At 41.0% G+C, this 19,375-nt stretch overlaps 1 protein-coding gene across 2 annotated transcripts; it reads left to right on the forward strand.

Moving 5' to 3' along the window:
• The first annotated feature begins 442 nt into the window (after positions 1–442).
• Positions 443–18,561, forward strand: LOC109005109 (probable beta-1,3-galactosyltransferase 12). Of its 2 annotated transcripts, XM_018983900.2 has the most exons (7): positions 443–1,013; positions 13,995–14,147; positions 14,238–14,320; positions 14,398–14,497; positions 14,625–14,738; positions 15,865–16,007; positions 18,176–18,561. In XM_018983900.2, the coding sequence occupies exons 1-7, from the start codon at positions 601–603 to the stop codon at positions 18,262–18,264; spliced, it is 1,095 nt and encodes a 364-aa protein (XP_018839445.2). In that variant the 5' UTR covers positions 443–600; the 3' UTR covers positions 18,265–18,561. The 2 variants fall into 2 exon arrangements, with proteins under 2 accessions (XP_018839445.2, XP_018839446.2); XM_018983901.2 differs by lacking the exon at positions 18,176–18,561 and having other exon boundaries at positions 15,858–16,001.
• Positions 18,562–19,375: the final 814 nt, after the last annotated feature.

Below are 19,375 nucleotides of genomic sequence, written 5' to 3' on the forward strand. Positions count from 1 at the left end.
ACTAAAGTTATTTCTATAAATATAGAAGGATATGAATTTTGCATGTTTATATTTTAAAATTATTAAAATTATTTATTTATTATAAAATTAATCATCTTATCATGTTAATTTACATATTGAGGACTAAGGCTCCGTTTGGAAGTTGAATAGTCTAATTTTAAGCTGAGTCTAACATTTAAACACTTAATTTTTAATTCACTAAATTCATCTCAACTCAAAATTTTTTTACACGTAAGACTCACAATCTTTTTCAACTTAACACCTCTTTACATGTGAGATCTATAACTTTTTTTAATTTTTTATAAATATATCTAAATTTATCTTAACATTAAATATATCTAAACTTATCTTAGATAACAAATTAATGCGAAAGTATTTTAATTTCCAAAAAAAAATTTTCTTAAGGTAAAATACAAGTCTTTCTTGCACGGGATCACGGGAAAGAAAAGAATTGAAAGAGACCAAACAAGGTACGAGGAGCAACGCTCCGACAGACAGAGGGAGAACTCAGACATTTCGATCGGAGCCCGAGAAATGTGTTTAATGAAGCTCCAAGACTCTGAAGTCTGATCCCATTCGTAACACGAAAATTCACGATAAATGCCACTCTTCTCTCACACTCACCGCACTTCCTCTTCTCTCCCAACCTCCGGCTCCTACTCTTCCAAACTTCTCAAGCCCCTAAAACCCAGTTCTGCCCCTCCCACCTCTCGCTTCCCACTCCCCATTCTCGTCTTTTCACTCCTCTGCTTCCTCTTTGGCCTCTCCGCCACCATCTTCGCCGTCTACTCTCTCCGCCGTCCCATACCCCTGCTTAGCTTCCGATGCGGCCGATCCGAAGACACCTTTCGGGCATTCTACTCCAGCTCTCGGAAGCTCGGAGATCATGGTGCCTTGGTGGAGCGGCCTAAGCATCTTGGGTTCGTTGGAATTCAGACCGTTTTCGGCTCCGTTGATCGCCGGGCTGCTCTTCGGAGCACTTGGTTTCCCTCTGATCCAGATGGGCTTTTGAGGTATCTGACCTTGTTAATTTCATAAGCTCAATCGATGGTTTTTTTGTTGCTGTTTTGGAATGTAGTTTATGATCGGTTTATCTTGGTGGTAACTGTCTTTAAATCAACGATGGGATTTGCATATGATAATTGCTCGTCAATTTGAATCTTCAACTGGGTTGCAGTTAAGTAAATTGCATGAGTAGCGGTGACGTTTGGGAATGTTCAGTTGTACTTCACTATTTCTGTTCTGAGAACATGGTGGAGTAGATTTTATCCTCGTTTGCATTCAAAACCAATCTCAACTCATCTCATTTTATCATTACAAATTTTTTTAATTTCCACACAAAATATAATAAATAATTCAACTTTTATTCTACTATTCACAAACCATCTCAACTCAGAATCCAAACGACTGTAGCTGCTGAATACCTACAACCCAACTGAGAATCCTATATGTCGTGATCATCTGATACATTTACTTATTTGGCTAAGGTATGGGGAGTATTTTGTGGAAATTCATTTGTGTCGGACCAAGATTATGGCAATCTTAAACGTGGTGCTCTTTTAGTGAGATATAGGGAAATCCAACATCGTATGAGAACCTTCTTTCTAGTTTTTGAGTTGGCAGCTTCACTGCGCCTTTTTGAAATAAGTGCCAAGCTCATCATTTACGATATGGGCAGAGCTATTATCCTTCTCCAGTTGGACACTCTACTCTCTCCTTGCCTAATTTACTTTCCATTACAAGAATGTACCCAAGCAAGTCTGAAAAAATTTTAAGACTCGAGTAGCCTCATCATTTTAAATTTTATATCGTACTCGCTACACGGTGACTACTTTCTATGATTTTCCACCACCTATCATTTTCCCTCCTGAACTCAAAAAGCTTTTGGTCAATGAAAACCTCATTGCATCTCCCCATCTAATCCAACCCGCAACGAAAACCCAAAGCTTCAAACGATATGTTAATCTTCACACAGAGCAGAAGCCATTAATGAATCCCCAACCAATCAGCAAAAAAAACCAAAAGAAAAAGAGGAAATGGAAAAATTGTACGAGAGAAAATATTTAGGAGAGAGATTTAAATATAATTTAAAATGATATAAACACAAGTCTTAAAATTTAAAATTTACATAGCCTTAGATAATGAAGCTGTGGGGTGGCTGGGTTCTATGGTGAGGGAATGTGCAGTGTTTAGGGGTGCTCATGAGTTTTTGAGAACTCGTAGAAAAGGAGACACGGTGTTAATGGTGCGGAAGGGACATAATCATAATGGTAGTTTCATTTCTCTCCTCGGAGTTTGGTCGTGATAAGAGGAGAGGTTTGATTGTTGTGCCGGGAGGAAGGGGGAGGGGTGGAAAAACTTTGGAGATACATTAATGGAGCTTCATGCATCCTCTGTTTCGTGCAAGAAAACCAGAGTAGCTCCTGTTGTTCAGGCAGGTAACTTGAAGATGATCAGAGGAGATGGTGGTGTTGCTCCATCGTCGACGACAGGAGGTGCAAGGTCGTATAGTGAGGCGCTTGAAGGTAGTGTGTCAAGCTGTTAGTGCTGCGGTGTCAGATGCGCCCATCCCAGAGGCTGTGCAGAGACATGAGGGAGAAGACAGTGGGCTGTTGGGGCGTAATGAGGAAACTATTCTAAGGATTCTGGTTGGCTTATAGGAAAAAGTGGGAGAAGTGTTAGAGGAAATCAGTTATATGAAATGTTGCGTTAAGGGCAAGGTAGAGATGAAGTTTGACATGGGCCTAGTAACGGGCCATAAGAGAGGGCCGTGTAACTCGGGTACGTAGGGCACAGGGATGGGCAGGGTCGCAGGCCAAACGAAGGCCTGGAGGGTCCTAACTCGAGATCCCACTGAAATATCGGGCCAGGAACCGAGTTAGGTTCCTGTGGCGCTGATATGTAGCTTGTCGGCACCACCACTGGCACAGAAATTTTGCCGGCCTCGATCGACCACTTGGTTGTGCCGGTTGAGTTATTCCGACTGGAGGGGATGGAGGATGGTGAGTTAGCGTTGGAGCCGGTAGCGATGGAGACCGTGAGTGAGGTTGTACCGTCGTCGTCTCTTGAGGTGGTGCTGGGGGGTGGGCAGACGGAGTCGTCTGTGGAGAGTGTAGGCCAAGATGCCGTACAAGTGTTGCCTGTGTTGACGAATCTTGGGTTATCGAGAGATGAATTTGGGGTAACAACACTGGAAATGGATGTTTGTAAAGGGCATAAAGCTGGGGAAGATATTGTCATTGAAAACTTGGTTTTGAGTGATGAACCAATTTCTGTGGGGGGCTCGGAACTGTCTTTGCTTTCCAAGGACAGTTTAGGCGAGGAGGGGCAGCGACTCCTCTTTGTACACTTCCTCCCAGTTCTAATTATGGGAGTTGCTCGTCTAATTGGATTTTTAAGAAGGTAGAGGAGCTTCAAGATATTTTTGGGGTTTCTTTTGGAGGTTATGAAGAGCAATTTATGGCTCTTGTAGTGGCTATTGAAGCTAGCCGTTCAAAATTAGCAACAAAACAGGATAGGGAACTTAAACGTTTAACGTGTTCCATTAATTATGATGTCAAGGAAGGGAGTAGCGGAAGGGATAGACTGAAAGGGAGGGGCAAGTTAAGTTTTTTATGAAGCCTAAGATTTTATCTTGGAACATACGGGGTCTCAATGATTGTAAAAAACGTCTTCGTATCAAATCCTTATTGAGGATGTGGAAGGGTGATGTGGTATGTTTACAAGAAACAAAATTGAGTCTCATTGATAGAAACATTGTGCGTAGTTTATGAGGTTGCTCACATGTGGGTTGGTCTTATTTGGCCTCATTGGGAGCCTCAGGTGGAGTGTTATTAATGTATGATAAAAGAGTGGTTGAGGTGATCGAGTGTGTTGGTGAGTTCTCAGTTTCAATTTTATTCAAAGATGTGAGTGATAGATGAGAATGGGCTTTTGTAGGGTGTTATGGTCCAAATATAGACAGTGATAGGCGAAGGTTGTGGGAGGAATTGGTGGGTATCTACTCTTTATAGGATGTTCCGTGGTGTATGGCTGGTGATTTCAACTGTACTCGCTTTCCTAGTGAACGTTCAGGGCATCATCGACATACTAGGGCTATGGAAGAATTCTCTGAGTTCCTTTTTGATCTGGACCTTATGGACCTTCCCTTGGTGGGGGGTGAGTACACATGGTCAAATGGCTGGGCTTGGTCGAAATTGGATAGATTCCTTGTCTCTCCGTCATGGGAAGCCCACTATCCAGAAGTAAGTCAAAAAATGTTACCTCGAGTCAATTCAGATAATTTTCTTATTCTTTTAGATTGTGGGGGCATTCATAGGGGAAGTTTGAGAACATGTGGCTGATAGCAAATGGGTTTGTAGAGACGGTGCGTGATTGGTGGGCATCGTATCAGTTTAGTGGCACTCCAAGTTTCATTTTAGCAGGTAAGCTTAAGGCTCTAAAACTAGATCTGAAAAAATGGAATTTGGAAGTTTTTTGTCACACAGACAATCAAAAGTCCACTTTGTTGGAGGAATTGCAGGATATAGAGGGTAAGGAATTATTGGGAGATGTCGCGGATGAGGTATTATTGAGGAAGAGCATGGTTGTGGCAGAGTTGGAGAGGGTATTGTTGTCAGAGGAGATATCGTGGCGTCAAAAATCCAGGACTCTATGGTTGAAAGAGGGTGATAGGTGTACAAAATTTTTTCACAAAGTGGCTAATTCACATCGTCGTAACAATGCTATTGAGTCGCTTCATTCCGGTACTCAGGTGTTATCCTCTCCTCCGGAATTAGAAAATCATGTTGCACATTATTATGACTCTTCTCACCGAATCGGCAAATTGGAGGTCAAAGCTTGGTGCTTTGTTTTTTGAGGCAATTGATCCGCAATATGTGAGTGTTTTGGAGAGACCGTTCGATGAAGAAGAGATTTTCAAGGTCATCTCTGGTATGGCTAAGGACAAAGTGCTAGGCCCGGATGGTTTCTCAATGGGTTTTTTCCAAACTTGTTGGGATGTAGTGAAAGGTGATGTCTTGCAGTTGTTCAGTGAATTCCACACTTTTCAGAAGTTTGAAATATCTTTTAATGCGACATTTATTGCTCTCATCCCAAAGAAACACGGGGCCTCAAGTATTGAGGATTTTCGTCTTATAAGTTTGGTTAGTAGTGTTTATAAGATTATTTCGAAAGTTCTTGCTAACCGGCTTAGTCCAGTGTTGGAAAATATTATATCCAAGCCTCAAAATGCTTTTATTCGTGGGAGACATATTCTTGATTCGGTGCTCATAGCAAATGAGAGCCTCGATGCTAGATTGAGGGAGGGAAGCCCAGGTATTCTCTGCAAGTTGGACATGGAGAAGACTTATGAATCTTAGGGGTGTCAAATCGTGTTAACGGGTCATGTTCGTATCGTGTCAAGATATGTACATTACATTTAATGGGTCAACACGAACACGACCCGTTAAGGATTTCGTGTCAAAATTTCAAACCCGAACACGACACAGTAAGATAACGGGTTGACACGACACGACCCATTATGACCCGTTAATGAATAAGAAATAAATTGACACGACGCGACGCGACACGACCCGTCCCGTTCCGTTTTAACCCGTTTACGTTAATGGGTTGAACATACACGATACGACACGACACGACCCGTTTGACTTAATTAATTTTATATAAATATTTAAATATAAATAATATCTATAAAAAATAAAAAACTAACTACAAGTCTAATATTATAATCCAAACAAATATGATCCACACAATTTGTAATAATATTTATTATTAAAATTACATTCCAAATATTTTTTTTTTTATAAGTAATAACTTTATTAATAACAATGTAATAGGCATAGCCCGAGTACACAGAAAGTATACACAAGAAACACCTAATACATTCTAGAACTTAGAAAAACGAAGACAAGAACGCGTTTACATCCCCTCCCTTCAGTATAATAGCAGAGAACCAGCTAATTAGAGTGCTTATAAAAAACTTCCAAAATGCATCTCTATTGCGTTCCCGATCATTAAAGCACCGCTCATTTCTCTCCCACAAAATACACCACATAATACACAAAGGCAACATTTTCCAAGCAGCTGCCACTTGGGGACAAGTATGCATTTGAAAGTTAGTCCAGCATGTTAGGAAATCGACCACTGCTTCTGGCATAACCCAGCACAGCCCAACATTTCCAAACACACCATCCCATAGCACTTTAGCCATTTCACAATGAAGTAGTAGGTGGTTCGCTGATTCCGCTTCTTTCTTGCACATAAAGCACCAATCCACAACAATCATTCCACGCTTCCTCAGTTTGTCAATAGTCTGAATATTCCCTATTGCTGTTGTCCATACAAAAAAAGCCACCCTTGACGGAACATGAGCCTTCCAAATCCTCTTCCAAGGAAAGCCAATATGGTGCTGATTAAGTATCACTTTATAGTAAGACCGAACTGTAAACTTCTTAGAGGCTGTTTGATTCCAACAAAGTTGGTCCCTGCCCTGTCTTCTTAACACCACTGAATACAACTGTCTAAAAAAATCAGTAACCTCCTCTACTTCCCAATCCTGGACAGATCTGGAGAAGCCTACATCCCAAAGCACCACTCCATTGGAAGATACCATCACGTCGGAAACTGAAGCTTGCTTATTAGTTGCCAACCTGAAAACAACCGAAAATGCTCGATACAATTCAATATCCCCACACCAAACATCAGACCAAAATCTGATTTTTGAGCCATCACCAACCGAGAAGTTAACTTGTTTTAGGAAGCGACCCTAACCTTTCCTAATAAACTTCCATAGACTCACTCCATACGAATCCCTACTCTCCATGATACACCATCCTCCCCAATCACTACCATACTTGCGATCAATCACCCCCTTTCACAATGCTTCCTCTTCCCCATGATATATCCATAGCCACTTCCCCAACAACGCCTTATTAAAACTACATAGACTATGAATACCCAGACCTCCATCAGCAATCGGACAGCAGATTTTTTTCCAGCTTACTAAGGGAATTTTGATCTCCTCTCCCAAGCCTCCCCAAAGGAAATCTCTATATAATTTTTCAATACGATTGGCCACACCAACTGGTAAAGGGAATAAAGATAGGAAGTAAGTAGGAATATTAGAGAGAGTACTCTTTATAAGAGTAATCCTACCCCCTTTAGATAAGTAAATCCTTTTCCAAGCTGCCAACTTCCTCTCTATCTTCTCGATCACTCCATCCCAAATGTGTTTGGCCTTAAAAGATGCCTCTAACGGTAGTCCCAAATATTTTATGGGCAGAAAAGTAACTTTATACCCCAGAAATTCAGCCAAGTGATGAATATTATGAACCTCTCCCACCGGTACCAATTCCGATTTACTTAAGTTCACTTTTAATCCCGAGATGGCTTGAAAACATAGCAGGACAGCCCTCAAATTTGAATTTGTTCCCCAACAGCCTCACAAAAAATGAGGGTATCATCAGCGAAAAGCAAGTGTGATATAGTAGAGGGGCCACTAGGATTGGTTCCCACTGAAAATCCCGAAATAAATCCTGCTCCTATCACTGCCTCTACCATTCGACTCAAGGCTTCCATAACAATGTCAAACAAGAAGGGAGATAAGGGATCCCCCTGCCTCAAACCTCTAGAACTCGGAAAATACCCACAAGGCTGCCCATTAACAAGAATAGAAAAGCGAACTGTTGAAATGCAGTGACTTATCCAGCCACACCACTTATCACCAAAACCGCATCTTCTAAGCATATACAAAAGAAAATTTCAATTTACATGATCATATGCTTTTTCCATGTCCAACTTACAAAGGACCCCCGGAGCCCCTTCCCGCATGCGGCTATCTACACATTCATTTGCAATCAACACCGAATCTATAATTTGTCGTCCTTTAACAAAAGCGTTTTGAGATTTGGAAATGATCTTCCCCATCACTTTGCTCATTCTATTTGCTAACACCTTTGAAATAATCTTATAGACACTACTTACCAAGCTAATCGGGCGAAACTCCTTCAACTCCGAAGCACCCACTCTTTTTGGAATTAATGCAATAAAAGTGGCATTCAAACTCTTCTCAAACTTTTGAAACTCATAGAATTCATGAAAAACTTTCATCACATCCTCCCGCACAAAATCCCAACAATCCTGAAAAAATGCCATAGAAAAGCCATCCGGCCCGGGAGCTTTGTCTCTCCGCATTCCACACACCATCCGATGCAGCCTCAATCTCTTCGAACGGCCTTTCTAGCCAGCTTTTTGAAGAAGCATCCACCGCTGCAAAGTTCAATCCATCTATCTTAGGTCTCCAATCTTCCGTCTCACTAAGGAGGGAACTAAAATACTGCACAGCATGCTCTTGGATCTCAGCCGGTGATGTAAGGAGATTATTTTCAGCTCTTAGCATCTCGATAGCGTTGTTACGTCTATGAGAATTAGCCATTTTGTGGAAGAAGCTAGTACACTTATCCCCCTCTTTGAGCCAAAGAATTCTCGACTTTTGCCTCCATGATATTTCTTCCCTCAAAAGAACCCTCTCAAGTTCTATTTTTACTTCATTCATCCTAGTCAAACTCTCCTCTCTATCCCCATCAGCTTCCAAGGATTGGAGCTCATCCCAAAGGACTTTTTTCTGCTGCTCAACATTCCCAAAAACCTCCTTGTTCCAAGTCTTCAAATTAGCTTTTAAAGCTTTAAGTTTACAAGCCAAAACAAAGCTAGGAGTCCCCTCAAACTGGTACAACAGCCACCAATTTTTTACCATATCGATGAAGCCCTCCACTTCTAGCCACATATTCTCGAATTTAAAGTGCCGTTTACCCTCATGAATACCCCCACACTCAAGAATAATGGGGAAGTGATCCGATCCTATCCTTGGGAACCAGCAATTCCAAGTCGAAAATCAACTGTGAGAAAGCCTCCATTGCTGCAGTTATTGAAGAAAGACCCGCCCTTTCACTTGGGAATCGAACAATATTGAAATCCCCACAAATGCACCAAGGAAGATCCTACATAGAATATAACCCTGATACTTCATCCCACATCAGGTTCCTATCCCGATCCCTATTGGGACCATAAACACTTGCTAATGCCCACGACCACCCATCTTCCACGTTCCTTAAAACACATGCCACCAAGTAATTTCCAATACACTCTTCTACCATCTTGACAACTCTACTATCCCACATGACTAGGACTCCACCAGAAGCACCTGAAGAGGCTAGATAAGACCAGCCTACAAATGAACCTCTCCACAAGCTACTAATAACATTTCTGTCCACATTTACTAATTTTGTTTCTTGAAGACAAACAACATCAATCTTCCAACTATGAATAATAGACCTGATGCGAAGGCGTTTATTGACATTATTGATCCCCCTTACATTCCACGACATAATTTTAGGCTTCATTAACAGATATGGCATCCCTCCCCTTAAATCGGTTCCTCCCTGAGGTACCCTCCTTATTGTCGTAATTAATGGAACAATGTAATCTTCTTAACTCCCGCTTCTTTTTCATAGATGACTGCTCTACCGTGGACCGACCAGCTTCAATGGCAACTAAAAGTGCCCTTAGTTGATCTTCATACCCCTCATAAAAGAGACCCACACAGCTTTGAATTTTCTCCACTTGTTTAAAGACCCAATCTGAGGTTTCCTCCGACACAATCTGAAGAGGAGTCATTTGTAATGGAGATGAACTATCCATCTCCTCCTCATAAATAGCTACTTCGAGTTCTGGCACCGAAACCATCCTAACTTGCTCTTCCAGCTCTTCTAAACAATTACCCCTCAGCTCTTTCAGACCTTCCAGCTCATTTTGTCGCTCAGAAGCCTCGCCATTTTCCCCAACCTCCCTCGTATGGGTGACCATAGACGTCAGAACCTCACACTATCCCTCAACATCCTCAACAATTTCCCCTGCCTCCCTTTCTAGAACATGGTGGACCACCTGAAGCTCCTCCGAAGCTTCCATTGTGCCTATCGGCATATTCTGTGCCAATAGTGGAATGGTTTGTGCTGATATCGGCTTCGATACATAGTCTCGGGCTTGAGCCGAAACTGTCTTGCCTTTGCTCCCGAGAGAGACGACTTTACTCCTCACGATTGACTTCGGGATCTCCTTCACTACTACCGTCGACTAAGTCTGTGCAGGAGCCAAGTCATTTGATTCTGATCTTACGGCAGAACTGCCTGGTTTTGCCCCTCCATGCTTAACGGACTCTGCTACAGGCGGTATTACTTCCAACGAAGCTTCGAGAGCCTGCGTCGTCACCGTCTGAGGCATCGCCGACGTCAGAGGCACTGACCCACCCACCTCTGAGTCCGCCCCGAACAGCGGCTTCTTCCTCCACACCAAAGCTTTCGGTTGGTTGGGCATGGATCCGGAATTAAGTTTGGGCTGAGCCTTGTCTGCATCTTCAGACTCCAGCCCACTCCCCAGGCCCAAATTCGAACCCATAACACCTTTACCCAAAACGCACCGTATCATCCCATTGACTCTAACAGCCATCTCTTCCAAAGCTACATGCATATCCCGCAAATCCTTCAAAATATCCTTATGCCCATACTCGCCTTTGCCTTCACCTTCCCGCCTCTGTGCGCCTACCCCAACAGGAGCTTCCTCTACTCTTTTCAAGCTTGCCGAAGCAGAGTTTCCCCCCTCTCGAGGTGTCTATAGAACCTCCAAGTAAGACCGAGCTACTATCGACGTCGAAGATGGAAGACTTCTCCCCTGAACACCTTTGTTACTCACCTCCCTCACGACTGCTGCAAGCCTCCTCCACCCCATTCCTTCCCTTTCTCCAGGGATAAAGATGAATCTCCGACGCCCCTCTCCACTATACTCCACTATGGCCAAGAAACAACCACGGGAATTGAAGCTCTTCTGTGCGATGTATCCCCTGTTACCATCTCTGTAAGCAGAATAATACACCTTCCTTCCATGCTAAGAACATTCCTCCAAAGCCCTTAAGACCCAGCATGCTATATCCCAGCCCAACTTCAATGTTTGCGATCCTTTCCAACCCCTCTCCGTGATAAGCACTTCACGCCCCTCCATCCTTATCTCAAACACCTTCGATTCAATTGCAATCCTTCTCATGATTAAGTTAAGCTCTTACAAGCAGACACCAGTTCTTACTCATCCAGACTTCCGACCCAAAGTTATGATCCAGAAGCAAGGACAGAAGATCTTAACACCCAACTTAACTACATGCTAATTACCACAAAGAACTACCACCAATGAAGGCCCTAACCAGAAACAAGGACAGGAAAAACCAAGAAAATGGAGAAAAACAGAAAATGTACGGAGAGAAAAACAGCAAAAAAAGTTCACGACTTCTGTTAAATATAATAAACAAAACATACAATGTAAATATATTAATGTTACAATTCCAAATATAATAAAAAATTAAAAACACAGATCTAAACAAATTTAGAACTTGAAAAAGAAAGTTGAGCGTCCTCTTTGCCCTTTAGGTCTAAGGGTATAAAGGTAAATTTAATTTTCTTAACGGGTTGACCCGTTAGTGATTCGTTAAGCAATCGTGTCTTAACGGGTCAACCTGTTTTGACTCGAACCCGTTAAGGTTAAACCCTAACCTGCTTTTATCGTGTTGTGTTCGTATTGAGTTAACGGGTCGTGTCACATATTGCCACCCTTACTTATGATCATGTGAATTGAGAATTCCTCTTGTACATGCTTGAGAGGTGTGGCTTTGGAAATATGTGGATTTCTTGGATGAGTCATTGTATTTCAACTGCCCGATTTTCAATTCTAGTTAATGGTACCCCTGCTGGTTTTTTTGATAGCTCGAAGAGTTTGCGACAGGGAGATCCGTTATCTCCTCTTCTATTTGTTATCGTTATGGAGGCATTGAGTAGGATGGTGCAGGCTACTGTTGATGGGATTTTTTTTATCGGGTTTTAAGGTGGGAAATGGCTCCGGTGGCCCATTTATCATCTCACACCTTCTTTTTGCAGATGACACTGATATTTTGTGAAGCGGATAGTAGTCAGGTCCAAACTCTACAAGCATTGTTACTTTGTTTCGAAGCAGTGTCAGGGCTTAAGGTGAACCTTAGCAAATCTGAGGTGGTACCGGTGGGTGAGGTTCCTAATATCCGCAGTCTAGCAAGCTTTTTGGATTGCAGGGTGTCCTCACTACTATTGAAATATTTGGGTCTTCCGTTAGGAGCATCTTTCAAGAGTAGAGCTATATGGGATGGGGTGGTGGAGAAGATAGAGAAAAGACTGGCAAGATGGAAAATGGTGTATTTATCAAAAAGTGGGCGTCTTACTCTTATCAAAAGTACACTCACTAACTTCCCCACGTATTTCTTATCTCTTTTTCCTATGCCTACAGGGGTGGTGAATAAGATTGAGAAACTTTTTAGGGCATTCTTATGTGAGGCATAGGGGAGGAGAAGAAATTCCACCTAGTTAGTTGGAAGACGGTATGTGCCCTGATTGTGAATGGTGGTTTGGGTGTTTGTAATTTGAGAACCTTTAATAAAGCACTATTGGGGAAATGGCTTTGGAGATATCATCGGGAGGGGGGACCATTGTGGAAGGAAACTATAGATGTGAGATATGGTGTTGCTTGGGGCGGATGGTGTTCCAACGAAGTGAGAGGGGGGTATGGAGTGGGATTATGGAAGTACATAAGGAAGGGGTGTATATGTTTTGAAAATCATATTCGCTTTGTAGCTGGTGAGGGCAACCAAATCATTTTTTGGCGGGATGTGTGGTGTGGAGATCATGCATTGGAAATGGTTTTTCCGACTTTAAATCGTCTTGCAGCTAATAGAGAGGTTTCAGTGGCTGATGTGCGGATATTTTCTCATGGTTTGTATCAGTGGAATATTCTGTTTAATAGGGATTTTCACGATTGGGAACTAGATATGGTTACCGACTTTTTCAGCCTATTACATTTCTCGGGGACTACTAGGGCACAGCATGATAGCTTGAAGTGGAGGTCTAGGAAGCATAAGTTATGTACTGTTAAGGTGTATTATAAACTTTTGATAACATAGGACCATACTCCATTCCCTTGGAAGAACATTTGGAGGTCTCGTGTGCCTTCCAAAGTTGCTTTCTTTGTTTGGAATGCCGCTCTTGGAAAGATCTTGACCACGGATAATTTGAGGAAGAGAGGATGTGTAGTGATGGATTGGTGCTACATGTGCAAAAAGAATGGAGAATCGGTGGATCACCTATTACTACATTGTAACGTAGCGAGGGTGTTGTGGGATGAGATCTTTCGGAGGGTTGGTGTCGCTTGGGTAATGCCTTTGAGAGTGGTGGATTTGATGGGCTGTTAGAGCAAATTGCAGGGTTGTCATCAAGTGGTAGCAGTTTGGAAGATGATTCCGTTGTGTATCATGTGGTGCATTTGGATGGAAAGGAACGCGTGTTGTTTTGAAGACAAGGAACGCACAGTGGTGGAGCTGAAGAATTTCTTTCTAGATACTTTATTGCTTTGGTTTTCTGCTATTGTTTTAATTGGGGATAATATTCATGATTTCTTATTCTTTAGTTCATCTCTCTTAGAATGTATTTAGGCGTCCTGTGGTATACTTCCTGTGTACATGGTTTAGGCCTATTTCATTCATATTAATAAAATTTATCTTACGTATAAAAAAAAAAAAAAATATGGTAGACTTTGGTTTTCAACAAAGCATGTTTCTAATAGGTAAACCTTTTTCCACTTTGAGTGATGATAGTTTCTCGTGTGCAAGATATATGCTGTCAGAGTTCTGGCAGTGCATTTCGGGCATTAATTAACAACTTATTATGGAGGGATGTTCAGAAAAAATAATATTGTGTCTATGGAGGGACATTAAATTTATGATATGGTGTCAATGGAAATGCTTCCTCGACACTTGCCTATTGGCCACGGGATGTTTGCCTTTTCTATTGTACCTCACTATAACTCTTCTATTTTCTTTCCTTGTTTTACTCATCACAAATTTTAGTCACTTTTCTTTCCATCTCTTGTAGGTTGGAACAAGCCACTGGTTTAGCTTTTAGGTTTGTAATTGGCCGATCCAAAAATTCAAAAAAGATGGTAGAGCTTCATGAAGAGGTGGAGAAGTACAAGGATTTCATGTTTATTGATCTTGAGGAAGAATATTTAAAGCTTCCATACAAATCGTAAGAGCTCTCTATTTGTACTAATTTTTATGTTGATAACTGGATGTTCTTGGCACCTTATGTTTTATTTCCTTTTCCCCTGCTTTGTAGGTTGGCATTTTTCAAAGCAGCCTTTGAACTTTTTGACGCTGATTATTACGTCAAAGCTGATGATGACATTTATTTACGTCCTGGTACATTGAAGTGCATATAGATGCTTTAATAATAGTCCTGTGGATTGCTGTATAATGGTGTTCCCATAATTTGTCAGATCGACTAGCAACTCTTCTAGCAAAGGAGCGAACCCATTCACTGACTTACATTGGATGTATGAAGAAAGGACCAGTGATCACTGACCCTAAAATGAGATGGTATGAGGTTTACCAAATTATTATCAACCGTTCTTTTGCTTTGTGACTGGTTATTTACTTTTTGTCAAATATGTGCCTTTCAAAGTTTCCCCCTTTTTTGGAGGATTGATGACCCCAAAACTTTCAGGTATGAGAAATCGGGACATCTGATTGGATCTGAATACTTTTTGCATGCTTATGGTCCTATATATGTCCTTTCTGCGGAGGTGGTAGCTTCACTAGCAACTGCCAGAAATAATAGGTTCATAAACTTTGTCTCTGAATTTCTCTTTATGTTATTTCTTTTGGCCAGTCATTAGATTATGGTTTTATATTTATATTTTCCTTTAAATACATTGTCTTGAAAATCAATTAACTGCTTGCCTTTGCTGTTTTTTTTTCACCCACAAGTCCTATTGCATCTAGTAATTGCTGGCCTTGCTTGTCATGCATCCGTACAAACTTCTTGGTCCCTCAAAACAGATTTTTTGCTTCTTTGAAAGAAATACAGGGATAAAAGATTGCTCAAATTGACAATCTTGATATACAAATCAATTTTAGTTCAAACCTAGGTAAACCTTTCAAATCCAAAAGATGGATCATTATGCCACATTTGAGAAAAGTTTGCATTGATGCCCTACATTGTGTTGACTGATATATAAACGCTTTGGTCTAAGTGGTTATAAATATTTTAAATGTAATTAACTCTTCTATGTATTTGGTTTGAATTCTTTTGTGATTTCTGATTCTCTAGATTTACTATATTTTACAATCTTTTGTGAGCTACACGGGTTCTTACATTTATGACTTGGCAAGATGAGAAAGTAAACCTTCTAAAGGAAAAAAAAAAAAAGGGGAGAGTGAGGATAATATGTCTGGACAATTGCTATTCTTGAACCAACTCGTTCTTTGATCTAATTCAAGAATTTTGCTGGTTTGTGTTATCACATTCTGTCACCTTAAGCAAGCCTCATATGCATCTCATTGAGTTCTCTTCCCTCAGAAGCATTATTCCTCTCATGCTGAGCAGCCTTTCCTTTCTCTGTTTCCTTTATTGGTTTTACAGACTTTTTTCTTGCAAGTATCTAAGCTTGCTATTGCCTTTAGGGGATGGTTTCTTTTGCCTACTTCCCCCTTCATGAAATTACTTATAAAAAAGGGTTTGAACCTGTAAATTACCAACATGTATACTAAATAAATTAATAGAAGCCATATAACAATGGCATCATTCATCCTATCGCGATCAAATATTTTTTTTCTCTATTTCTTGGGAAAATTTCTTTGTTTGCGTTATTAATGCCACAGAAATGTCATATAGAAAATCCTTTTAAACTGTAATGTTTCCTATGGCTATATTCTGCTCACTGGATTTAATTTCTAGCCTTCAGTTTGAGGATGTTTAGCAATGAAGATGTCACAATTGGGTCATGGATGCTTGCTATGAACGTGCATCATGAAGATAACCGGGCAATATGTGACCCTCGATGCACACCTACATCTATTGCTGTGTGGGACATCCCAAAATGTTCAGGTAATCCCTTTTTTTTTCCAAGTACACTGGATGTATACAAGAGAAAACACTTAGTTGGGGGCAGAAATAGATACGAGGAACATTAAGCCCATCTAGGAAAATGAACCTAACAAAGCCCTAGCCCAAGCCCAAAGATGCACCTGCCCCAAACCACCACCAGTGCACCAATGCCTATCCCACCAAACCAGGTTTTACCCATACACCAAGCCGCTGTAAATTCCCCAACACACTCCTCAGTACTTGTAAACTCTGAACGGGCCTACTAAAAATATACAATTGTTTCTATCTTCCCTCTGGTCCTCCCTCGTCTTGAACTACCTCCCCTAGCGTCATAGTTGATTGCCCAAGTAAGACGCTTTAATTCTCTGGTCTTCTTAGATCTTGATTTTGCGCCAAGTACTTGACCCACCTCTATTGCAGTGAGTAGTGCTGTGAATTGATCCTCAAATCCTTCACAGGTAATCCCTACACACAATTCTATCTCATTTACCTTGTTCAAAATCCAATCCGATGATGAATCAACTATATTGTTAATCGGTGGGAGAGATATTGGGGGGACAACATCTTCTGCAGACTCCGCTTCAAACAGTAGGCCAAGCCCTATAAATTCCTCCTTGCAAGCCACCAATGACAGCCCCATCCCTTCCTCCACGCCAGTTCCTAAAACTCGCATCTCCTCCACAGCGCCATTGATGATGTCACCACCTTGGCCAAAGTTATGTGTCGACCCACAAGATGCCTGAAGAGGTACCAAGGAACTGGTTCCCTCCGACATGGGTGTTGGAACCATGGTCGCCATTTGAAGTTTGGGGTTAGCGGAAACTCCCCAAAAACTCAGGAATACCTTAGGTCCGTTGTTGGTGGCATTGATTCGACGAAGATAGCATTGACTGCGCCACTTGTCGGCAAACTTTCCAAGTCACCCTTGGTGAGGGGCAGTCCGTTTCGGCCGTCTCCACTCCAATACCCGATGTAGAACCCACTTCGAATGAAGATGACCCGCTTCTCCTTTTGACCCACCACACTCGCCGGGGTCCAGATATTGAAATTGGGCCAAACCCAACTTTCTTGTTTCCTTTATCTAATTTTATAGCATTCGGCCCATCACTTAACACGCCAAGCCCGCCCTTATTGGGCCTTACAGTACCATTACCACCTCTTAGCATACCTAACCCTTCAAGTTTTGCTGATAGCATAGCAACCACTGCCTTCAACTAAGCAAGCTGGTTTTGAATCTCTTTTAATGTACAGTGCATGCCATTGGGAAGACCCAAACCATCCAAGTCGGACCCCTTCTGACTTGGAATATGTCCATGTGCAATCTGTAGAGTCTGCAGACCCTTTTCACTGCTTTCCTTTTTGCCCCTATTAGCAAACTGAGTCACCGAAGCAGGACCCATATTTAGAGCTTCTGCATATGATCGCCTCACCACCGTGGCTGTGCTCGGGTCTTTTTGCTTCAGGCCCATATTGTTGTTCTCATGAGCAGATAAATTCTTTTGGCTTTTCCCCAATGACCCATCTCCATGATTGCCAGAAAAGAGATCAGCGAATCTGCGCAACTTGACAACAAATTTCTCCCAACCCAGGCCTTCATAATCCTATTTTTTAAAGCCTTGTGCCATTGGTTCTTTTCTATAAGTACCATGAGATAAATTTATGACGTGATATGAAAGAATGTTATTTCTTAGATTTTAAGTGAAGTCATTTTCTTGTCAAGCGAGATGTAATTGTTCTGAGCTGTTCTTTTTTAACGTCCATGCTATGTAGAGACACTCTGGCCTTGACCGTGGAAAGAACTGATAGTGTACTGTAATTATACAGATAAGGAAGTTCGTTAATAATTTTATCTGCCTTGAAAGAGTTGTTAATCTGAGTTTCATTTCCTCTTAAATACTTCCTTCCTCAGGATTTCTCTCATTCTGAATTTAGTTGTCGAACCATGTAATAATCCTTGAGGGTTTTGACCTCAACTGGTGCAGAAAATGCAATTGTTCAACATAACGTGGTTGTTAACACTTTTGCATAGATAATATTTACTTTTTCTTGTTTTACTACGATGAGCGATTGCCTATGTATTGTCGTGAACTCAGTGAATACCGTACTGAAATCAAGAGGTGCTTTTCTGTAGCATGCTCTATAATATGAAAACTATTGAAAATTGTCAGGTTTATGCAACCCAGCTAGACGGCTGAAGGAGCTTCACAAGATGAGTATGTGCTCCAAAAGTCCAACCTTGCCTCCTGATGACAGGTAGTACCCCCCGGTCTTGCCCTGAATTACACTCAAACATACATGCTGAAAACAGAGGAAGATCAGCTCGTATAACTGGGATTTCTTCTTTCCTGGGAGGATTAAAAAGGCATGAACGCTACTATATGGTGAATATAAAGCGATAGTTAGTTTAAACTAGTGTGAAAGCTTTTATGGTATAAGCGATTATCGAAACTGTCGTTACCTGTCGGCTGGTTTCATCGGGGAATAAGAAGTTAAAACCTTTGCTAAATACTGTAATTTCTGTGGAGCAATCGTGATCTGGGAAAGATTGGCTTTTTGTTCTGTATATTAGTTCTGTTGGATAAGTATAAACTATTTTGTCTGTACATAGCCATAGAAGAGTAGAATTAAGAGTGTTAAAAGGGGACAAATAGGAGTCTCAACATCACTAAGAAACGGGGCCCCATTTCCATTAAAGACATTGTCATTTAGCTCAAATGACATGGTTCTCCAGCTCGAAAAACCAAAATCGTGATGATCTTGAAAATCACTGGCATCGTGGTTGACACACGTGTTATTGCATTCAGCTATATATGTATTTGACAGTATCTATTTTATCACCACAAATCTGATCTAGCAATAGCAACTTCTAACTTGCATGCATTAAGGAGTGACTCAGAGGTCTCATACGTAGCACTATTATTCTTCATATATGTTATTGATCATGTTTGGTGATCGAGAAATGATTTTTCTTAGCCTGGTGACTATGGAAATCTTCTCGTGTGTGGTTCCAAAGCAAGGAGCCATATATATGTGATTCACTTATTTCTTCAATCAGGTGTGAGATGGGGGATCGACTGTATATTTTGTCTTTCGTCTTGTTCTAATGATTTCGAAATTTTTTTAATGATTTCGAAATTTTTTAAATGTCATTTTCAAGAGAATCAAGGGAAATCTCATTCTACGGTGACTAATATGATTTGCATCTTTTAAAGAATAAGGGTATGTTAATGAAAACCCCATTAAAAAAAAAAAAAAAAAAAACTATATCTCTAATAATTATTCGGTTCTTAAATATATTTTTTTCTATTAAATGAGAGATAAACACAACATGAAAGCTTCATATATATATATATATATATATATATATA

Source organism: Juglans regia, chromosome 6 (assembly GCF_001411555.2).
Source record: "Juglans regia cultivar Chandler chromosome 6, Walnut 2.0, whole genome shotgun sequence".
Lineage (NCBI taxonomy): Eukaryota > Viridiplantae > Streptophyta > Magnoliopsida > Fagales > Juglandaceae > Juglans > Juglans regia.